We start from the raw sequence: 23,824 nt of genomic DNA, 5'->3' as shown, positions 1-23,824 counted from the left end.
ACCAGCCAGCAGTCCCCATGAGGAAAATAAATGATTACAAATACTAAATAATGTTTATCTAAAAATATAAATGCAGAAAGGTTTCTGTGAGGGACGAGGGTTAGGTTTATTGCATAGAAAATATTAGGCTATGTCAGTATAAAAACAATAAAAAAAAAAAAAAAAAAAAATTTATTCATTTAGCTGACGCTTTTATCCAAAGCGACTTACAATTGCTATATATGTCAGAGGTCGCACGCCTCTGGAGCAACTAGGGGTTAAGTGTCTTGCTCAGGGACACATTGGTGTCTCACAGTGGATTCGAACCCGGGTCTCTCACACCAAAGGCATGTGTCTTATCCACTGCGCCATCACCACCCCAATAGAAGTCTATGGCAAGCCTCACTGTACAAACGTGTCTGTTTAAATTGTGCTGTTGTTGGATGCCGCAGTGCAAATTCTGAAAGAAAGTGCAGTGCTGCTTTTCTTTTCCTTTCTTTCTAAAGCATTTTGATATTTACTCTTCTACACAGACCTACGCTGCCATCTGGTGGTCGGTTACTGCACTGCATTGGCACCCATTCACTGCTTCCAAATTAAGAGACTCCAAAACAATGCTTCCCTCTCAGAGACTCTTAAACTATGAAGTGCTCAGCCACTTACCACCAGCCCAACCAGACTATTCTCTGCTCATAAATGTTTATTCGCTCAGTTAATGAGGGTTGCATACATATTCATAAACGCCTTTCATTGATCAAAGAGACTCAAACAGTTTTCCCCACTTCATGTTTGTCAATTAATTCTTAAGCCTCTTCGAGCCCTTTGCCAGCTGATTGGCGTGACCGATGCACATCGCTTCCGCTCACACAGCAGCTGCACGCGCGTCTTTGTTCGGAAGGAGCGCTTCTGTAAATCCAGTGCAACAGGTGGCCACACAAAGAGACGCGACGAGACTCCGCAGCGATTGCTGCTTAGCAACACACGCGAATCTGTGACTGTTGCAACTTGCATTCAGATGGTTTTGGAGGCTGAGTAGTGAAGATGTCGGGGTGTGTTGTTGGGCTGAAGCTGTGGGGACAGCTTGGACACGGGCATCGTTTTGTTTTTTAACTGGCGGGTGAGCGGGGAAGGTGTCGACGTCCTTGGGAAGTCACAAAGCGTTCAGTCAGTGTGCTGGTAAAGGGTCATAAATATTAATTAGATTGAGCATAGTTTTGTTTTTATTCAAATTTTTACAGTAAGTTTCAAATCATTGTAATGAATTACTGCATTATTTATCAAACTAACAGTGAACATTTTTTACATAGTCTACACTGTCGTTCAAAAGTTTGGGAAATTAATAGACTACCTTTATTTAGCAAAGACACATTAAAACGATCAATGGTTAATGTGTTTCTAAACAAAATATTACAAACCCCAAATTTTTAAACAGTAGTGTAGCTTTATATTAATTTATAAATATACTATATTGTTTATTAAATTATGGTCAATAATGGTAATTCATGTCATTTCTAAGATGTTAAATATGTATTGGCATTTGCAGAAATGAATATTAATAGCAATAGAATATTAATAGCACCTCAATAGCAGCAAAAGTGTTTTGCAATGCAATATGACCACAATAAGTACACTGTACTTGCATCAAAAAATAAGTACATAGTAGTTAAGGCCGCCTAATATAAAGTGTGACCAATACTAAATATTACTTGTTGGTGTATTGATAACATTTTTTGCTGGGAATATAATGTCATCGATTTTACTTTCCACCACTGATGACAACAGCATCATTAAAACATTAGCTACTTATAACGATAAATGAAACTAGATTAAAACCCCTCAACAATTGCAGATGCTAGTAGATTATGCAAGTGGTGAGCAAAAATCAGTGGGTGCATATCTGCACAGTAAATGTAACCTATATACTTGAGTTCGTTCTTCCGTAGCTAAAGCCATCGAAGTGTGGAAACACATCTGTGGCAATACCAAGAAAGGAATTAAGTGACGTGAGGTTTTTATCTAAAGTTTCGCCATTTCCTACCCAGGCCCCTCACATAAATACACCTCACCCATCTGTCCCTTGCATTTTTCGACATTTCCCCATTTCTAATGACTCAAGAGGTCTCTGTGTGTTTGTGAGAGAGAGAGAGAGACAGAGAGCCCTGTGACGGACAGTCCTCGCTGAAGCCTCTGTCCTTAGTGACATGGGTCAGGGTGGAGATGTGGAGGCATATATTCCGCACCAAACCATGCATGCAACAGGCAAGTGTATTTGTCCTTCACCCGAGGGAATCGAGAGAAGAGGGATAGAGGGGTTTGTTTAGGATAAGAGATGAGAACTACAGGAAACACTCTATTCTGATGTGGTTAGGAACGAGAGGTCCAGATGTTGTGACTTGTGTTGATTTGCGCTTGTTTTTCTTGTTTAAAATTCTACTAGAGGTTTTAACAAGTTTTTTGTGGGCACGTCCCTCATTTGTAAGCCGTTTCACTATGACTTTTCTGTGTGACCGAACTGGTTTGAACATTTCTGAAACAGGAAACGTCTGGTTTATGCAGAGAGCTGCAGGCTGTAGCTTTGTGGGTTGATCAGCATTGCAAAAAAATCTATTTGGTGTTATATCCTGTATGTTTTCTCTTTAATTTTTTATATCAATTATTAATTGTCCAGTTTAAGTTCTGTCAGAAACAACAGTCATTTTAGTTCAACTGTACGTAATGGAGAACTTACAGAGATGTGCTCATTGCAAAATAATGACAGCGGAAGTGCTATTTGTGCATTTGTTTGCCCTCTTGGCATTTGTGTTGTGGTATTGGTCATTTTGAAGCAGAATGAAAGTAAAGTGACCGATAAAATAAGTAGTTTTATGTAGAGTTACACAGTTCTATTACAAAGTGTTGTGTTAAAGGTCATCGGTGAATGCAAGTGTGACTGCAGAAGAAATATTAGAGAAGTTTCTCTCTCTTTCTCTCAACCTCAGCTGTAACAGGAAGTTTCGACTGATACAGTGTTTTTGTTTCAACACTGAACAACTAAATTAAGTTTACTACAGAAATTAAAGGGATAGTTCACATGAAAAATGAAAATGCTATCATTTAATTGCCATCAAGATTGTGCCGGTCACTGTTTTATAATGCAACAAGGTCCATACGACTCACTATATTAAAAGTCTTCTGAAGCAATGGTCCGATATTGAATCTGGTTGTTAAGTTTAATTGTAAATGAATCTTTCTCTTTATTGTCCTCATTTGTAAGTCGCTTTGGATAAAAGCGTCTGCTAAATGTAAATGTATTGGAATCTTTTAAATAAACCAATTTCACAATCCAGTTTGCGAAGCTGACTGATCTGGTTCTAAAGTTCAACTCACTGGCTTAAAGTGTTTTCACACCTTGCTCATTTGGAGCATTTAGGCCTATTATTTCAGAACCAGAGGCGTATTTCTGAGATTGTCTGAACAAAGGGGTCTTAGTCCAATTGAACTGTAACATTTTAAATCCTCTTTTCAGACCAAAGTGAACATTCTACCCACTGAAGAGGAAGGTTACCATTGAATAGCATTGTAAATTTCAGTCTTGTTTAGACTTTAGAATTGACTTTAAACTTCTTGAATTCTTAGGTGCTTCATCAGTGCACAGGAGTGATGGTGTAAAGAAAACGTGAATTTGTTCTTAGTTTGATTCTCTCTTTATTCGCTTCTTCCTCCCCAACCCCACATTAGCAGTACAAGTCACAGATCACCTGGGTAGAGAAAGAGTTTGCTGATATCAATGTGAAGGTAAGATTTCTGAGCTTTCTGCTCCCACCTGCTTTCTCCTTTGAGCTCTGTCACACTGTCTGTCAGCTTGGGTTCTAACAGGATTTGTTTGTTGTTTCTTTGATTATGACTTCTACTTGTAATATCAGGCTGGACTGTTCAGGGTCAGAGGAAGATCTGTATGTTTTAAAGCACCACTGTATTTTTAGCTCTGTTGAGAGTGAGAGGGGAAATCAGCAAGGCATTATGGGACAGGATGAGCATTTAAATGTCCACCTGAGGGAAACAGACATTGAGCTACATCTTAATCAGCAATTTTTTACTTGGTCTTTCATTTTCTGGATCTGTGTATTTATTTATTTATTTATTTTTCTTTCTTTCTTTCTTTCTTTCTTTCTTTCTTTCTTTCTTTCTTTCTAAAAATCCTCTTTATATAATAATATTTTTCTTTCTTCTATCTATCTTTATTAGCCCATCTGTCACACACTACTATGTCACATCCTCCCTTCCTCGCTCTCTCTCACTGTTTTTTTTTTCTCACTCTAACCAGTTCTGTTTTCAGGTCTTGGTCTCTTCCTTCCTCTTCCTGCATGCCTCAGTGTAGTTGTCAAGTAGGGCAGAGCACACACCCTGACTCCACACACACTGCCAGACTCTGCTCACTCCTTCTCTGGGATGAGTTTTGTTGCCCATGGCTGCCCCAACAGCAGGCAGATGTGGGTAACAGTGGAATACCCTGGCTAGAGGAGGGATGAAGAGATGGAGAAAGAGAAGAGGAAGTTTAAAGTCAGTCAATTATTGAGTCTCTACCTGTTCAAGAGGCAGCACAGTAAGGCTTTAGCGAATGCCACTCAGTCCAGAGAGGAGACTAACAGCACCACAAACTCGGCTCAGTCTAGTGCAGCTTTAACCGATGAACATACGACGTGGACGGTCAGTGCACACACACACACACAGTAGAGTGGCATTGTTTTGTAGAGGAGTTGCTGTTTGTTTGTTGTTTGGTGCTAGGATGGTTGTATTTTGTGACTATATGTTATGTTTGTTTAGTTAAATAGGGCCACACTGGTTGTATGTATATGTCAAACTTTAGTTTGAATTTGTCAGATGTTTGCCGCTTGAATTTTGCCGTCCTTAAAACAAGTTAAAAAAAATGCTGAAATCCTCCTTTTTGATCTTCAGATGACTTTTGGCATTAAAACTGCAACATATTGCCACCTAAAAATAAATGCAGTTCAGGCTTTGATGAAACGGAGAGGCTTTTAAAGTAAATAATTGTGATATTACGAAGTAATGAGATTAATAATGCGTCATAATCATAATTCCTAAAAAAAATGTAACCGCAAAGTAATCAGTTAATTAATCTGAGCTCAGGGCCTAATTGATTCATCTGCAGAAAAGTTGGTGAACATAAACTGAATTCCTAACATCCACCTAGGCATGCATGTGCGGTAGACTTAATATGACTGTCTTCAGAGATATATATATATATACACACACAGTATACACACACACACAGTATACACACACATACATATTAATTTCCCTGAAGGTTTAAAGAGATGTTGTGTACATAAATTATATTATTATCATTATTTCCTCACCCTTATGCCATTCACACCTGTATGACTTCTGTAGAGCATGAGTTGTTTTTAAATATGTTGGGAACTACGTTTTGGTGACTGACTTCTTTTGTGTTCCACAGAATAAATCCATAAAAGTTTGGAACAACTTCAGGATATAAATGATGACAGAATTGTAATTTTAGGTTGAACTGTCCCTTTAAATTATTTATTTATTAATGTATTGGTAATTTTCCATTCCAGTGATGATTTTGTTGGTCAGTTAGTCAGAATTGTGTCTAAGCAGATCTAATATTAGTCTAATTAGTCTAACTGGGTTTGATACGTTAGTGTGTGTTAGTGAGAAGTGTTTGTGTGCTTTTATTGTACGGTGTTCTCCGAATTCAGAGTTTAATTTTGATTCAACCATTAACCATTTCCTCCTAAACATGTTTTGCCCGTCTGTCTTTCTCTCGAGTCACAGGGGAAATGTGACACACAGCACTTTCAGCAGAGCCTACATGCTTTCTATCAGCTTTAATGATGGAGAAACTCTCTAATCTGATCTGTTTAAAGTGTTCTTCTATGTAGCTTTAAATCGCATGAGCTTCTCACTCATCTCAACTGCATACTTGCTGCTGAAACTTGCAAAATAACTATTGGTGGTGGTGGTATCTTAATGGCATGGATGATAACGCATAAGTTGCAGGTTCAATTCAATTTACACACATGCAACTGATCCCTGACAAAATCTCTAATATAATTATTATATAGCTATATATGAATTTTTTTATAAGCTTCATCTCCTACAGGTGGTGCTTTGAAAACCGAGCCTAATTCAGATCTTATAATGTTGTTTAGGTCCCAGGAGATATTTGTCAGTGCTATTGGTCCAATCTTGAAATAGCGAACACCAGTCAGTGACTCATACATGATAAGCAGTTACTGTGAAATGATTAAAGATTAATGATTATCGTTTATTGACCTCCAGCATTGGAGATTATGTCCACTTAAGCTAGCTTTGAGCTTTAATAATCAAGCTCATCTTCCTGAACAGTCGATTGTGTACTCTGTATGTGTTTTATGCCAACTTCCCTGACAGAAGCTGTGGTTGACATTCATCTCTGTCTCTTGTGTTGTAGGAAGATGGTGACATCAAGGAGATCAACATCACACATGTTGTTAAGGAGGGGGCGGAGAAGGCAGACCCCTCACAGTTCGAGCTGCTCAAAGTGCTGGGGCAGGGCTCCTTTGGAAAGGTAAAGAGACTCTCATATTCACAAACTTTAAAATTCATAGACTCCTTGTGTTTGTTGACTTTGATGTGTGTTCCTCTTGTTTAGCTTATATAAGATGCTGTAAGAACTGTTAAGCAAAGACTAGTTAATAGTGATTTTGTAATGATGTTAAGAGGGTTGACCATGGTTTTAATGCTCTGGACCAGAGCAAACGTTAATGAATTTGGAGTCTGCAATCCACCAGCACACCCCTTGCCTGGATCATCATTCAAAATTAAATAGAAAATTCCATTTCATTTGATGATTTTAAATTAATGTAGCAGAGAGTAACACATTTGAATTTCAGGATGTAGGATTGTGTTTTGTATTATGTATTTTGATTTAATAATCAATGTGTCCAATCAAACCAATCAAATGCTTATCATAATTTTTGTTGAAATTTGTTTCATTTTAATTGATTTATATGCACTACTGATTAGGGCTGTGCAATTAATCGCATGCGATTTGTCATTCGCATCTTGTCACTAAAGCTGTGATTAGTAGTAAAACTTCTTCACGTAATTGCATAGCCCTACTACTGATTGAAGGTTTGGGGTCAGAAAGAAAAAAAAAAAAAGAAAAAAAAAAGAAATACATTTTTTTTTATTCAGCAAGGATGAATTAAAGTGACATTGAAGACTTTTACAATGTTATACAAGATTTCTATTTTAAGCATATTAGAATGATTTCTGAAGGATCATAATATTGAAGACTGGAGTAATGGCTGCTGAAAATTCAGATTTGCCATTCCAGAAATAAATTACATTTAATAATCAAAGAATAAAACATTGAATTGTAATAATATTGTTTGAAAACATTAAGCAATCTTAATGATCCAAAACTTTTGAATGGTATTAAAAAAAATTGGAACATCTAATTTAAAGAACGTTCTAATTTGTCTGGAAAGATATTCCATCCTGAACGGTACTTAATCTCAATTGCAAGGCATTTAAGAGCCTTTTTGCTAATTAAACATTTAGTAATGACTTGTTCATTGTGAATATTTACACTTACTGTCACTGAATGTCTTTTGAATTACAATTCAGTCAAGTTCTTTTCCTGTCATTCAATTCAATACAACTTCATGTGGGAAGTTAATTATTTCATAAAATCTAGTTAAAGTTAAATGGTTCATAAAATGAACCAGTTCCTTAATTGTGAATAAAAGAAAATATTTTTATGGGTTTTTACATTCTTTTAATAGCAGTAAATCTCCCAGTGCCTTTAAATGGATAGGTTACCCAAAAATTAAAATGATGTCATTAATTGCTCACCCTCATGTCGTCCAAACCCCTAAGACCTTCGTTCATCTTTGGAACACAAATTAAGAATTATATTTGATGAAATCCAAGAGCTTTCTGACCCTACATAGACAGCAACACAACTACAACGTTCAAGGCCCATAAAGGTAGCATATTTTTAAAATAGTCCATGTGACATCAGTGGTTCAAGCGTAATATTATGAAGCTACGAGAATACTTTTTATGCACAAATAAAGCACAAATAACGTCTTCATTCAACAATTTCTTCTCTTATGTGCCAGTCTTCAATGTGCATTTAAGAGAGTACCACGACTTGATGCAGAAACCAGTGTTCTGACATAGAACATCCATCTCTCAGTTAATTTTCTGTATATTCTGGTTCAAATAAGTAAGACTGGGCAATAAATTCAGAACGCCGGCTCCTGCATCAGCAGCACCACATGCATATAGTGGTGGTACTCTCATGAACGCGCAGTGGAGACTGACATGGAAGAGAAGAAATTGTTGAATGAAGTCGTTACTTTTGTTTTATTTGGGCATAAAAAGTATTCTTGTAGTTTCATAAAATTACGGTTGAACCACTGATGTCACATGCGCTATTTTAACAATGTCCTTACTACCTTTCTGGGCCTTGAACTTGTCAGTTGCGTTGCTGTCTATGCAGGGTCAGAAAGCTCTCAGATTTCATCAAAAATATCTAATTTGTGTTCTGAAGATGAACGTCTTGATGAAGGTCTTACAGGCTTGGAATGACATGAGGGTGAGTAATTAATTACAGAATTTTCATTTTTGGATGAACTTTCACTTCTATCTATCAACTGACCTAACCTGAATTGCTTTCAGTGAACGTTCAGCACAACAGTTTAATAACCCTGTAGAGTGAAAGCATGTTTTATGTGTGTGTGTGTGTGTGTGCACAGGTGTTTTTGGTACGAAAGGTAACCCCTCCTGACAGTAATCAGCTCTATGCCATGAAGGTCCTGAGAAAGGCCACACTCAAAGGTACAGCATCAGTGTAAACACACATAAACACACACACCTCAAACCACACAAGCTTCCTTCACTAACATAAACAGCGCTGCAACAACAGCTGCTTTCATTTCACATTGTTCTACTGGCCTGTTTTTCTTTCATTACTCTTGTGTCACTCCCAGTCTTTGTGTAACCACAGATACCAACCCTGAGCATTACACCACTCATGAATTTACCATATTTTCAGATTTTCAGACCTTGCAGTGTCACTATACATAATATTTTGGCATTTTTTTGGCATATTCCTTCAACTCTTAATCTGAATTTGTGTCAGTGTCAGCGAGGTCACAGATTAACGGTAACTCCTCTGCGGGTACACTTACTTCCTGTTTTTTTTTTACTGTGCACCCCAATGACAGAAATCCCACCATGCTTACAAACCTGAGGTTTTAGGTTCAGGTGACAGTTCACTAAAATCTCAATAGCTATCTCTTCTTCTCTCCTTCTTTCTCTCCGTTCCTAAAAAGAGAGCCTTCACAGATCTAATGAGAGCTGATAACAACACTTCCCACAAACATATGCTATCTGATGAACTTCTGCTTCAGACTTCCGCTAAGTTGAATCTGCTGATGCCTCATTCGCTTGCAGCAAAAAAATGTTTTCATGCTCAAGTTGACTTTGTTAGCTGTGGCCAGATATTTCATCAAAACCCATGTGAAATTGTTCTCATCACAGTGAGGGATCGTGTGAGAACTAAAATGGAGAGAGACATCCTGGCAGACGTCAACCATCCGTTTGTGGTTAAACTCCATTATGGTGAGTTAGTGTGATGTCTATGATACATTACCAATAATATGTGCTCATGCCATTTCCCCTTCCTTAAAGGAATAGTTTACTCAAAAATGAAAATTACGTCATCATTGTTTCAGTGTCATGAGATTCCAAATCCATAAAACTCCATGCTACACAAAATTAGGGTTGCTGCAGGTCCTTAAAAAGTCTTAAATTGAATTGTATCAAGAAAGACAAGAAAGTCTTAATTATGATTTGAAGAGGTCTTAAATTTGGGTACAGACCAGAATGGCAATATAGCTTAATGTGACTAAACTTCGAAAGGCTATGATATAAACATGTAGAGCCCTGCATTTCAGCCCGGGCCCGACGGGCCCTGACTTTTTACGCCCCTAGGGCCCGGCATCGGGCCAATTTTCACGTCACAGTTCAGACGCGGGTTGGACCGTGCTACGCGACTGTCAAGAGTGGCTCGACAGTGTTTAGTGTCCAGCAGCAGCATGTGCGCCGTCAGCACAGCTGAAGTGTTCTGCGTTCAAACGCAAACAATAGGCTAAAGCTTGCCGCGAAGCACTGGCAAAAGTAATTACCATGAATGTGTCAGGGGAAAATAGTAAGGAGATATTTGAATTATTTACTAATAAACTAGTGTTTTCTGAGTCGGTGTCGCAAGGATGAAGTTGCCGAACCTGACTCGCCATCTCCTTATTAGACACGCCTTTAGAGAGAAATGCATCTTTACGGATTATGATTATTATGATTAGTATTTTAATAGCTGAAACGGTAGTAGACTATAAGCCGCTTTAGGAGAAGGGGGAAAGAAGATGGGCTCGAGCCAGTAATTCAGATAAGCTGTCGGACACGGGCCGGGCTAGGGCCTGAGCGTCTCGGGCCAGGGCCGGGCTAGGACTTAAATTTGAGCCCCATGCAGGGCTCTGTAAACATGAGCGTTGCACGTTTCAAAGTCGGGTGCAGCCCTGCTTTGTGTTCTGCCATTATCGGGGAAACCGTTATAGGTCAGAAGTTCGAAAGCGCCTTCTGCTGGCAGAGAATGAATGTGCATTTTCATTAAATGGATCTAGTCTTTGCATATGTTTGTTTGATGTTTAAATCAGGTTTCCTCTGTTGGAATAGAATTGGCTAGATGGTGCTGTCCCAAAAAATGGGGTCCTAGAACTGCAGCCTCCGGTATTGCAGGAATATTGGGTTGTTTTTGTTCAGACCAATGCGAATGTCGACCCATGTTTTTACCCTGCAAACACACAGAGCTGTAAATGTGAACTGGTAGATCGATAAGAAGATAATTAATTATGAATATCTAAACAGAAAAATGTGTTTGTATTTTATTTAATTAATATAATTTATTGATGATAATTGTTTCAATTAAAATAACAAGTAATACATTTGACTCATCCATTTTCTTAAAAATGGTTTAAAGGCTGAAATGTGAAGTGTATCATTTTTATAATTTTTGTATTTAATTGTATTCAATTAATTAATTATTAAGATAATTAATGAATAACAACTTAAAGTTTAGTCTTTTGGCATTTGCATGCTTTTTGATGCTTCGGTGACATGATGGCGAGTAAATTATGGCGATTTTTTTTTTTTTTTTTTTCATTTTTGACTGAACTATTCCTTTTAAATGTCACAAAAGGCACTATTATTGAATTGCTATGCTGTATGTGATTTTATTTAGTAGGAATTATTAAACAACATCAATTCAGTGTTCCTGAATGATTCTGGTCCTTAAATTAATGTAAAGAGTAAAAAGATTTGTTTACAGTTCAGAGTCCATATTTGCAGGGTCATTACATTCATTTGAGTAATTGAACATCGTAATCTTGCATTTTACCTGCTTGACGGAGGCCTTAAATTATAGAGGTAGCTGTAGGAGCTTATCATTAATGACTAACAGATCAGATTAACTTCAAGCTCACTTCTTTGTGTGGGTGTGTGTTCAGCTTTTCAGACTGAGGGTAAACTCTATCTGATTCTGGACTTCCTCAGAGGAGGGGATCTATTCACCAGGCTGTCAAAAGAGGTATGTAATGCTCATATCAATGAGCGCAATATGCTATTCTTTGTCTATATTGTATTCACACTATCTCTTTGGTGTTCAGGTGATGTTCACAGAAGAAGATGTGAAGTTTTATCTGGCCGAACTGGCACTGGGTCTAGATCACCTGCACAGTCTCGGCATCATCTACAGAGATCTCAAACCTGAGAAGTACTTATATATACACACACACACACAAAACAAACTCACTGAGGAGATGCTTGACATTGCAAACACATGTACACACTATGAATTCAGCTACCTACTGTCAAGTGTGAGTGTGATATTCTTTAGATTTGTATTTTAACGTGACTCACTTAACAAATACATTTTCTGTGTTCTATTTTCTAGTATCCTCCTGGACGAAGAGGGACATATCAAACTCACAGGTACAATAAAAACACTGGTTTACCAAAGGAGTTAGACATACTATAGTCATAATGTTAATTGGTGTATTTGTTTGTTTTTTCTCTCAGATTTTGGACTGTGTAAGGAGGCTATCGACCATGAGAAGAAGGCTTACTCCTTCTGTGGGACAGTGGAGTACATGGCTCCAGAGGTGGTTAACCGGCAGGGACACATGCACAGTGCTGACTGGTGGTCATTTGGGGTACTGATGGTATGAACGGAGAAAACCTGCTTTGCTGTCAATTATATTTTGTCTAATACTATTTGCTTCAATAGTTGTTTTCTGTTTCTGTTTACAGTTTGAGATGCTTACAGGTTCACTGCCATTCCAGGGAAAAGACAGAAAAGAAACGATGAATCTCATTCTGAAGTGAGGATCCATTTAGTTTTGTTCTTTTTATAGAGTCTTTAAATAATATTCTCAAATTTGTTTTTAAATGAAGAATTTAGGATAAATGTGTTTTATATTATGATTAGGCTCATTTTTTTGTCCTAGGAAATAGTCTTCAGTGCATCATTTTCCATTTCGTTGGTTTGCCTAATTTGTTACTAGCAAGCTGTTTGAAGAAAAACAATATAAGCTGTTAAACAACAATTGATCTCTATTATGTATTAATATTGTCTTTGCCTACACTAAATTAATACTTTTATTCAGCAAGGAGACATTAAATTGATCAAAAATGACAGCAAGTCATTTATAATGTTATGATAATTCAATTTCGAATGAATGCTGTTCTATTGGAATTTCTCTTCAAAAACATCAGAAAATCTTACCGAAACTTTTGTACAGTAGCATATATGTTGTGAACATTGATTAGTTTTTGAGTCATGATTATTGTTTGGTTTGCTCTTCAGAGCGAGGTTAGGGATGCCTCAGTTCCTGAGCACTGAAGCTCAAAGCTTACTGAGAGCTCTGTTCAAGAGGAACCCTACTAACAGACTGGGTAATAAATACACAATCATATTGTTTTATGTACACTTTTTAAAATTTAGTGTTTTAAAATGTAATCACGCTATAAGCTTCCTTTTCCAGTTAAATCAATTTTATTGTAATATATAAAAATTATATTTGGCACATTAGATAAAAGTAGTTGACAGGAGAATTCCATTTTATGTGCTGTATTTTCAAATGAAGTGTTTTATTCATACACTAACTGTTACCAGGATCTGGATCAGATGGAGCTGAGGAAATCAAACGCCATGCGTTCTTCATAACGATTGATTGGAATGTAAGTTCTTCAGATTCCTTCAGATCTATTGGAATATTTCTATTAAAGGCTTCAGTGCGAGAAAATATTTTATATTTACTTTCAGAAACTCTTTAGACGAGAAATAAAACCTCCATTCAAGCCAGCTGTGGCCAGACCTGATGACACCTTTTACTTTGACTCAGAGTTCACTTCTCGTACCCCTAAAGGTGAGGGATCATTTCTATGATCTGTGACAAGTCTAATTAGTTCTTGCACTCAATTTTATTAATTTTTTGGGATCATGGCAAGAGTTGTTGACATTCAAAACAAACTACTGGAGAATTTAAAGAGAGTTCACGTGAAAATGGAAGTTCTGTCATTTCCCCACCCTCACATTGTTTGAAATGATTGCCTTTGTTATAAACAAAAAGAGTTGTTTAGCAGAATGTTATCAGAAAGTTGCTCTTATACATATAATAAATGTGGATGACCAGAGGCTGTCAAACTCCAAAAAGGATAAAAAAAATATAATTACAGCACCAGATGCTATATGTCAAGTCTTCTGAAACTGTAGGATATCTCTGATTGAGGGGCAGACCAAAATTATTCACCAAAGTCTTGCAAGATTTGTTACAACTAATGATGGTCTCCTCCAGTCAATTTTATTTCATGGAAAAAAATAATAGAATGACAATAGAATGACATAATCACAATATTCATTTTTGGGCGAATTCTCTCATTCATAGTTTCTGAGGTCTCTTCATTAATAGGGTAGCCATACAACAGATGGCTGTAGTCTTATCTTGATCTTCACGCTGAGCTCACGGCAGTAAATTTGGAGCTTTAGGAGTTTTTTTCAAATGACATTAGCATGGATAATGTGGGATATGAGTGTGGACTTCATGGTTTCTCTGCTTCTTGGCCTTTCTCAGATTCCCCAGGCGTTCCCCCCAGCGCAGGGGCTCATCAGCTCTTCCGGGGCTTCAGCTTTGTTGCCACAGCGATGCTAGAGGAGGAGGGCAAAGAAGAGCCCTCTCGGCCCCCTCCACACCCTGTGGTACAGGTTAATGATCTATTATATGTCAAAATACAGTGGGAAAAAAATTATTTGATCCCCTACTGATTTTGTACGTTTGCCAACTGACAAAGAAATGATCAGTCTATAATTTTAATGCTAGGTTTATTTTAACAGTGAGAGACAGAATAACAACAACAAAAACAACAAAAAAATCCAGAAAAACGCATTTCATGAAAGTTATAAATTGATTTGCATTTTAATGAGTGAAATAAGTATTTGACCCCTTCGCAAAACATAACTTAGTACTTGGTAGCAAAACCCTTGTTGACAATCACAGAGGTCAGACATTTCTTGTAGTTGGCCACCAGGTTTGCACACATCTCAGGAGGGATTTTGTCCCACTCCTCTTTGCAGATCCTCTCCAAGTCATTAAGGTTTCGAGGCTGACGTTTGGCAACTCGAACCTTCAGCTCCCTCCACAGATTTTCTATGGGATTTAGGTCTGGAGACTAGCTAGGCCACTCCAGGACATTAATGTGCTTCTTCTTGAGCCACTCCTTTGTTGCCTTGGCTGTGTGTTTTGGGTCATTGTCAAGCTGGAATACCCATCCACGACCCATTTTCAATGCCCTGGCCCTGATGGTACATGGCCCCGTCCGTCGTCCCTTCGATGCAGTGCAGTTGTCCTGTCCCCTTAGCAGAAAAACACCTCCAAAGCATAATGTTTCTACCTCCATGTTTGACGATGGGGATGGTGTTCTTGGGGTCATAGGCAGCATTCCTCCTCCTCCAAACACGGCGAGTTGAGTTGATGCCAAAGAGCTAGATTTTGGCCTCATCTGACCACAACACTTTCACCCAGTTCTCCTCCTGTGTTGTTCTGGGCTGATTCCCCACCGTTCTCATTATAATTAAAATCTCAATATAATTGAAACTCCATGTGGTGAGATCTTGCATAGAGCCCCAGATTGAGGGAGATTGACAGCTGGGAAGTCGTGGCCTAATGGTTAGAGAGTTGGACTTGTAATCCGAAGGTTGCGGGTTCGAGTCTCCGGCCGGCAGGAATTGTAGGTCGGGGGAGTGAATGTCCAGCGCTCTCTCCACCCTCAATACCATGACTGAGGTGCCCTTGAGCAAGGCACCGAACCCCCAACTGCTCCCCGGGCGCTGCAGCATAAAATGGCTGCCCACTGGTCCGGGTGTGTGTTCACGGTGTGTGTGTGTTCACTGCTGTGTGTGTGCACTTTGGATGGGTTAAATTTAGAGCACGAATTCCGAGTATGGGTCACCATACTTGGCTGAATGTCACTTCACTTCAGTTATTTTGTGTTTCTTCCATTTACGAATAATCGCACCAACTGTTGTCACCTTCTCACCAAGCTGCTTGGCGATGGTCTTGTAGCCCATTCCAGCCCTTGTGTAGGTCTACAATCAACTCTTGGCTATGGTCGAGAGTTTGGAATCTGATTGATTGATTGCTTCTGTGGACATGTGTCTTTTATACAGGTAACAAGCTAAGATTAGGAACACTCCAGAAATCTTGCTGATTGATAGGGAATCAAATACTTATTTCACTCATTAAAATGCAAATCAATTTATAACTTTTTTGAAATGCATTTTTCTGGATTTTTTTGTTACTCTGTCTCGCACTGTTCAAATAAACATACCATTAAAATTATAGACTGATCATTTCTTTGTCAGTGGGCAAACGTATAAAATCAGCAGGGGATCAAATAATTTTTTTCCCCACTGTACATCTGAAAATGTGACGTTTAATGTGACATTTCTTGTCAGCTTTTATGACCGTGTATGACTTAAACTTAAGTTAACCAGGGGAATGCCATATATTAGCACCGAACATAATTACGTTTTTGTGCCTAGTTACAGTGTCCATTTTTTCTTGTCATGGCTGTTTAAAGTTGATAAATTCTATAATTTTTATGCAAAGATAAAAGTAATGATCTGACCTTAACACCTGCAACAACTGTTTAAGGGGTGTTCACTTATGAAACCATTAAATTGCTTGAGGTTAGACTATAACTTGTTTTGAACCCTGAACATACTTTAGTCATCCTGTGATTTATGATTAAGTGAGCTTGAAATGGCTGACCACTAGATAGCAGTATTTCTATCTTTTCACTTTGATTTATGTAAGAGTGAGTGTAATGCACTTTAATGGAGATGATACAGTGGTTAAATGTTAATGAAGGATGCTATTAGTGAAAATTTTGTTCTGCACAAAGTAAATTGCTTTACTCAGTATTATTGATATCATCATTATGTGCTATCCAGCACTCGCTGTGTTGAGTTCAAACTGTAATAATAATAGCTCCATTCACACAGTAATACCAGTAAATTTCCGTAAAATTTCTGGAACGACTTTACCGTAAATTCAAAAATGATTAGAGTGCATCAGTGATTAGAGTGCATCAGTTGCTTTTATTAGGGTTCATACATGAAAAACCTGAAAAAGCCATTACATTTTGAAACCGCAATTTCCAGGCCTGGGAAAAAAAGAAAAAAAAACCTAAAAAATAATGGAATTTTATTTAACAAATCTCTGTAATAGAGTTATAATTAATCATGTCCAGAATTTCGTGGGGGGGTTGTGTCCTATATCACATAGTTTTACTCATCCCCGCAGCTTTCAAGTTTATAATGAGGGAAATTCCTGCAAACATTTATTCAAGATAGCAAGTAGGTTATATGAGTAAATAAATCCACACAAACTAGCAGATTAAATCAGTCATTTGAAAACAGCGTTTGTGATTCAGCTGGACCACGTCTTCTCTCTTTCATTCTCTCAAAGCGGCTTCACATCAGCCCGCTCCAGAGGCTGTTTCAAGGCTGAGCGCTCAGTCACATCCGAAGCCGCCTATAGCTAGTATCATATTGAGTTATTTTTCATAGTTTGTTGTTGAGTTTAAGTGGCCAAATACACACAAAATTACGCAAAAATGGCCGTCCTGGCGAGTATGCAGTTTTTTTCTTAAGTAAACAGTTGAGAAAGAAAACGCATGTGTATAGGCTACACAGGGTTCTGTGTGACGGACATGCAGTGTTTCCCCTACAATGTATTAAGCAGCGGCTTCAGCGCCGCTGAAAAATCTTCACATGATCAGTAATATCACGACATTCACGTCATTCACTTACATACCTAAAAACACAAACATGGCGACCGGCGGCGCTGCTAATGCGATGGCTCTGAATCCACTTGTTGACAAGAAAGGAGGAAAGAGCCACAAATGGAAATTATTTTTGATTAGGCTAATGTCACGTTGCCATAAGGGGCCGTTCACATTCACGTCCATATGCAAATATTTCAAATGTGGGCGCGCGGAAAGCGACGCGGCACTCTCGTTTTGCGCTCCTCTGTTCATGGTTGCATAGCAACGACAGACGCCACGGGAGAGCGAGCAAGCGCTTGTGGAAAGGAGAAAGCGAACTGCGAAATTGGTACCGAAAACCGTGAATTTTCACTGGTATTGAAAATACCATTCATTTTTCAGATGGGTGAAATCCTGTGGCATACCAATCTCCAGTGTGAACTGTGAGCGTGACTTTTCCACACTGAATAGGGTGATTTTAATCAGATCCATTATTCATTCATTAAGACATATTGACGTGATTTCTGTATACCTACAGCTCCAGGCACACTGAAAAAAAGCCCAGAAAAATTAAGTGCTCACAGATTGGGTGTGGCCCTTGCCATTAGGATAAAATTTTCAATAAATTGTAAATAATCTTTTTCTGGGTTGTGCCGTTTCATTTTTCCACTATCTATTTCTACCTTACAGCTGAAAATTAACACAAAAGAAAACATGAATAATCCTGTCTTAATCATGTTTGTGACCAGTTCAAGATGCTGCAATAATCATGCCTTCTGTTGATGGTATGTCAAGTTTGTATGTCTCAAAATGTGCATTTCTATCCACAAAACTTGCCAGAAGTCATGGTTTAAGGGGTTATTAAAAAAAAAAAAATCTTCCGGGGGTGCATGCCCTCGGACCCCCCGTGAGCGGCTTGGTAACAACCTCCGGCACGTAACGGCACCGCTGCTGGAAAAATTTATAGGGGAAACACTGACATGGGTGCATTATACATGGGAAAGTGTAGAGTAAATGCATCATCTGTGTCAGAATGTTATGACTGGCCCGGAGTAGATGTCTTACGTCTGAACTCGTACGTGCTCATACTGGTAATTTTCCTTCTGCGTTCACACACAGCAGAATTCCGGCAATTTACTGGTAATGTTACAACTTCTCATACCGGTAAATTGCCATAACGAATTTACCGGTATTTTTGAAAAGGTCCTGTACACACATGATCTCTTTACCGGTAATTTTCCGGAAAAATCTGTATGTGTGAAAGGGCTCAGTATGTAGTGTTGTTTAAAAGAATGTAATCAAGTGTGTACAGTGCTCATTATAATTATTAGATTTTACTATTGGTGCCTCTGTGTGTGTGTGTGTGTGTGTGTGTGTGGCCGTTCTAATACTCTCTCTCTTGTGCATCTGTCTCCAAGCAGCAGCTTCACGGTAAGAACATCTTGTTCAGTGACGGTTACATACTGAAGGAGGATATCGGCATGGGCTCTTTCTCTGTCTGCAAACGCTGCATACACAAAGCAACCAACACAGAGTATGCAGTGAAGGTTAGAGCCTCACACCATTAACCTCTCTAAATTTTGTACTGATGTGGCTTTGAATTATCTTTTCTTTCTTTGGCATCACAAGATGTACACAAGCATCTGTGACTCTGTTTTTGATGAAACTGCATTTTACAGTCGATTTGGTTCCTTTGGGGGGTTTTTTTTTTAGAAAATAATTTGGTTCCTTTTGGGTTTTTTTTTTTTTTTTTTTTTTTTTTTTTAATAGGCTAACTCTAGTTAAGAATTCTAAAATATGTGTTTCAGACAGTATAAAGCTATATTTATTTTTTTATTTAAATATATATATATATATATATATATATATATATATATATATATATATATATATATATATATATATATATATATATATATATATATATATATATATATATTTGCTGTTGAATGCTCTTTTAACTGAACATCAACAAAAAGGCTATGTTCACTAAAAGATTTTTAGATACATGTGGTCTTCAAGTAACTAATACTGTACATGATTTATTGTATAATTCTGATAGGTAATTGATAAAACAAGCACTGACCCATCAGAAGAGATTGAGATCCTGCTGAGATACGGCCAGCACCCCAACATCATCACTCTCAAAGATGTGAGTACAACAGCATACCATTTCACAATTAACTGATCTGCAGAAATCATCTGCATTATTGTAATTTAATATATGCACACAATATAGGGAGCTAAATACTCCATATTTAATTTTAAAAAATCTTCTGGTGCAGGTGTATGATAATGGGAAGCAGGTGTATCTGGTCACTGAGCTGATGCGAGGAGGTGAACTGCTGGACAGAATCCTCAAGCAGAAGTTTTTCTCAGAAAGAGAGGCTAGTGCTGTGCTGCACACTATCACAAAGACTGTGGAATACTTGCACTGTCAAGGGGTGAGAAAACATGCATGGACAAACACAATTACATTTGTCTTGTAGATAAAAATCTGTTACAAATATGTTTATAAATAAACAATGTTATTATGATTCACAGCTTGTGACAGAGCCTTTCTTTCCCCCTCCTCTCTAAGCGTGTTCCCCAGGGCTCTTCCCTAGGCCCTCTTCTGTTCTACTCCTCTCTGTTCCCTCTCCTCTGTTTGCAGCAGTTATTGTGATTAAATAGTTTTATGTTGACATCTTTCCCAGAAGAACCACATTAGATATGCTTCTGAGGCCTAATATCATCCTGTAGCCTTTTATAGCACATATTATAGCAGAGCTTGAAAAATGAAAAAATGGGCTCAATTCAATTAAACCACTCTTCCTTGAAATCTTACCCTGATATAATGGTAAACTGGGATTAGGGGCAATTGTAACTCTTGAAGAATGAAAAATTGACTCAACTCAATTATATTAAACCACTCTTCATTTAAATCTTACCCCAGTATAATAGTAAAGAGGGATTGAAGGCAGTTTTAACACTGTTTATTTTATCACAATATTTCATATTTATATAATGTCTGTTTCTAGAGACAGATTTGTAGCTGTCTCTGAATTATGCAGGAAAATTTAAATAATTTTATAATCCAACCAGGATCGTGTTATTTTTTTTTTCTACAAGGTTGTGCACAGGGACCTGAAGCCAAGTAATATTCTGTATGTTGATGAGTCTGGAAATCCAGAATCTCTGCGCATCTGTGATTTCGGTTTTGCCAAGCAGCTCCGGGCAGACAATGGCCTCCTCATGACGCCTTGCTATACTGCCAACTTTGTAGCACCCGAAGTGAGTGTTTTTTTTCTCACAACAGACTGAGGAATTCTGTGTAGACCAATAAACATACTAAATGCCTAATGTTTTGAACTAAAGTGATAGTGAAAAACACATTTGCTGGGACTTTGTGTGGAGTTATTTGTAGCAAAGGACAGTTTGTACTATGTGGCTTTAAATTTTCTGGCGTCAGTGTGATGTCTGTATAGTACAGTTTTGAGTATTATTCTTAACAACTGTACTGAAAGTTATCATTTTGTGTTGCAGGTACTCAAAAGACAGGGCTATGATGAGGGCTGTGACATTTGGAGTCTTGGAGTATTACTATACACTATGCTTGCTGGGTAAGAATGCACACAAATTCACTCCCATTATTAATAAATATTGCACACTCATTTTTCCTTTTGGTTTTTAATTGTCCCAGTTTTACACCATTTGCCAACGGACCAGAAGACACTCCGGAAGAGATTCTGAGTCGGATAGGGAGCGGACGCTTTACTCTGACAGGAGGCAACTGGGACGCGGTGTCTGATGCTGCCAAAGTAGGCCATGACCCCACCCCCATCCACACAGCCATTCAAACCGCTCCGACCGGGTTTTTATTTTCTCTCACACATGATTTTCCACGCAGGATCTGGTCTCTAAGATGCTCCATGTGGATCCTCACCAGCGACTCACCGCCAAGCAGGTCCTGAAGCATCCGTGGATCATTCAGAGAGACAAACTTCCCAACAGCCAGCTACAACATCAAGATGCCAAGCTTGTCAAGGTATCACAGCCATGAGGCTCTTACATTTATTATATAGAACGTAAGTGGTGGTCTATTACTTCACCAACTGTCTCCTCACAGGGGGCGATGGCCGCCACATACTCAGCACTGAAGAGTTCCCAACCACCCCCTGAGCTGAAGCCCATCGAATCCTCATTCCTGGCGCAGAGGCGGGTGAAAAAGCTTCCTTCCACATCTCTGTAGAGAACGAGGGAAGGAGACATGAAGTACTCCAGACTGAGTGCAGTTGTGGAAAGGATGGATGGAAGAAAGAACCACACTGAAGCTCTACAGACTAAAGATGGTCTCTTGAACATGCCCATGACATCAGCACTGCAGTGGAGCGGTCAAGCACGCTAGGCAAGGGAGGTGATTGGCTGATGAAATTTGGGGGAGTAGCCAGTGAGGGTTTAGTTCTCCCTTAGAAGTAGGGGTGTGTGTTTGTGTGTGCGTATGAGATAGAGAATTCAAAAAACCGGGTAAAGGATACTGTTATAAAAAATTCCCAATGCATTTGTCTCGGTACTGTAATACCTAAATAACAACACTGCTGAGTTTATTTTTTATTTCTCAGTTTTTCTTATTGTTTATTTTTTACCTCTATAGTTTGTTCAACTGGATTTCATGTTTGATCTGTCTCTTCTTGGAAGCTTTCCTATTGTCCAGTTGATCTCTCTTAGTCACTCTCTTCCTAAAAGCTCAAAGTGGCCTTTAGGAGAAGCAGAGATGTTCCAGTATAATATTTCACCCACATGGACGAGTAAAGGTTAAATATATCTTCCATAATGATCCGGTGAGCATGTTCACACAACTATCAACCTAAACATAGTGGAGAATGGAAGTGCTTTCTGCATGGATTTGTACAATGCTGTCTTGTTTCTTTCTTGTTTTCCCCAACCTGGCACTTTTGCTTGGTGAACCTGTCAGCACTGGTGAGGACTGTTCAGAAAATGTCTTGTTTATTAAAGTAAAGAATGAAAAAAGTGTGTATGTGAGATGACATCTGAAGCTTGTGGCATGGAAAACCAGTGCTTTTTCTGGATATTGACTGCTGTCTCCTGTGTTTTGATTTTGTTGTTGTTGTTTTGCTTAAAGAGAAGTTATTTTATAAAGGCACATAGAGCACAAAAGTGTATAAATATGACCGCTGAGGAAATGATTTAATGATTGTGTATAATTTTACCTTGTCTGTCCTACTCCTTGTTCTCCCTGCATTCAGATGCCTAGTGTGGTGGAACTATCAACTGTATTGTGCTCAGGCTGTCCTTGGCAATGCCTTGTCTTGCTCAAGTATTGCACCCTTTACCAGTCAAACACATCTTAGTTTTAGGATGTGCTTGCAGTATTGTTTTGCATTCTCTTTTCCACCATTTTTGAATTATTAGGAATTATGAAAATGTCATTGCTCCGACAAACTATTAGAAAAGCACCTAGTTCTGATTGTTTTGATTATTAAAACAATTAGTTTTACTAGTAATGGCTCACTCCAAAATGAAAATTGTAATAATTTACTCACCCTCATGTCTTTCCAAACCTGTATTTTAAGACTTTCTATGTTCCACAAAAGAAGATATTAAATGGATTGTCCAAGCTATATTTAAGGACCAGGACTTCACTTTCATCCAACTGAAAATAATATCATGGTCGTTCTGCTGTAAATAGAAAGTGATAGAGGTTTGGAATGACATGAGGGTAAAAAAGAAATGAACAGAATATTAATTCACTATACCTTTTTAAATCTTTCAGTCACTTTAAAAACAGTTACTGGAACAGAATCTGGAACTGTCCAAAGTGTTAAAAAACATAGGCCTATCTGTCTCTGTAATTGTGCATTCTGTTTCTCCCAAACCTTATTTGCTCTTTGTGTGGTTTTTGGGGTTATTCTTGCCTAATCTTTAAAAAAAAAACAATTGTGATTTATTTCTTTCCTTGAAGAAAAAAAAAAGCTTTATTTGCTGGGAGTCACAGCATTCGGTCGTATTACTGTGTAAATGTGTTTGTTTCTCCTTCCTGATGTTGGGGTGGGTGGGCTGGGTTGTTTGTGGTAAAAGGGTACAAATGAACACCCTTTGCTTTTACAGTAAAGGGGCTGAAAGAACCTTCATCTTGATGCCTTTCTATTAAAAGAAAAGAAAAAAGTATGCTTTGTTCTGTATCTCTTGCTTAATCTTTTTTTTTTTTTTTTTTTTTTTTTTTTTTTCAGTCACTGAATCCTAATTTGGCCCACGTGAGGTCTCCACCTCAATGTATTTGGCAGTCTTGGGGCATATTATATTTTTAATCTGCTCATTGGATTAATATACTAAAAGTCAGACAAAATTAGAGCTTTGTACATCAGAATTTAGGCCATGATGTGGTGGGATTATTTGAGAGTCTAAAACCATAATGAATGAATGAATGACAAAGCTCTTGTATATA

The 23,824-nt window shown here is 38.1% G+C and overlaps 1 protein-coding gene across 8 annotated transcripts in view; it reads left to right on the top strand.

The window, feature by feature from the left end:
• Positions 1 to 23,528, top strand: part of LOC306850411 (ribosomal protein S6 kinase 2 alpha) — a 61,587-nt gene extending 38,059 nt beyond the window's left edge. Inside the window, exons 1-22 of one of the 8 annotated variants that reach the window (XM_079386046.1) lie at positions 2,072 to 2,238; positions 3,697 to 3,753; positions 6,437 to 6,553; positions 8,754 to 8,835; positions 9,541 to 9,621; positions 11,562 to 11,641; positions 11,721 to 11,827; positions 12,008 to 12,045; positions 12,133 to 12,275; positions 12,364 to 12,434; positions 12,920 to 13,008; positions 13,229 to 13,293; positions 13,379 to 13,481; positions 14,187 to 14,317; positions 18,801 to 18,926; positions 19,442 to 19,531; positions 19,665 to 19,823; positions 20,491 to 20,652; positions 20,905 to 20,981; positions 21,062 to 21,179; positions 21,269 to 21,406; positions 21,488 to 23,528. In XM_079386046.1, coding sequence (XP_079242172.1) covers positions 2,197 to 2,238; positions 3,697 to 3,753; positions 6,437 to 6,553; positions 8,754 to 8,835; positions 9,541 to 9,621; positions 11,562 to 11,641; positions 11,721 to 11,827; positions 12,008 to 12,045; positions 12,133 to 12,275; positions 12,364 to 12,434; positions 12,920 to 13,008; positions 13,229 to 13,293; positions 13,379 to 13,481; positions 14,187 to 14,317; positions 18,801 to 18,926; positions 19,442 to 19,531; positions 19,665 to 19,823; positions 20,491 to 20,652; positions 20,905 to 20,981; positions 21,062 to 21,179; positions 21,269 to 21,406; positions 21,488 to 21,610 — 2,199 coding nt within the window. In that variant the 5' untranslated portion in view covers positions 2,072 to 2,196 and the 3' untranslated portion in view covers positions 21,611 to 23,528. Of the gene's footprint in view, positions 1 to 2,071; positions 2,239 to 3,696; positions 3,754 to 4,320; positions 4,666 to 6,436; positions 6,554 to 8,753; positions 8,836 to 9,540; positions 9,622 to 11,561; positions 11,642 to 11,720; positions 11,828 to 12,007; positions 12,046 to 12,132; positions 12,276 to 12,363; positions 12,435 to 12,919; positions 13,009 to 13,228; positions 13,294 to 13,378; positions 13,482 to 14,186; positions 14,318 to 18,800; positions 18,927 to 19,441; positions 19,532 to 19,664; positions 19,824 to 20,490; positions 20,653 to 20,904; positions 20,982 to 21,061; positions 21,180 to 21,268; positions 21,407 to 21,487 lie in introns of those variants that run through there. The other 7 variants (XM_079386047.1, XM_079386044.1, XM_079386043.1 and 4 more) reach the window with 7 other exon arrangements.
• Positions 23,529 to 23,824: the final 296 nt, after the last annotated feature.

This window comes from Barbus barbus (assembly GCF_936440315.1).
Source record: "Barbus barbus genome assembly, chromosome: 30".
Lineage (NCBI taxonomy): Eukaryota > Metazoa > Chordata > Actinopteri > Cypriniformes > Cyprinidae > Barbus > Barbus barbus.
Note: the sequence above shows the minus strand (reverse complement) of the source record. Positions and strands in the feature narration are given on the sequence as shown.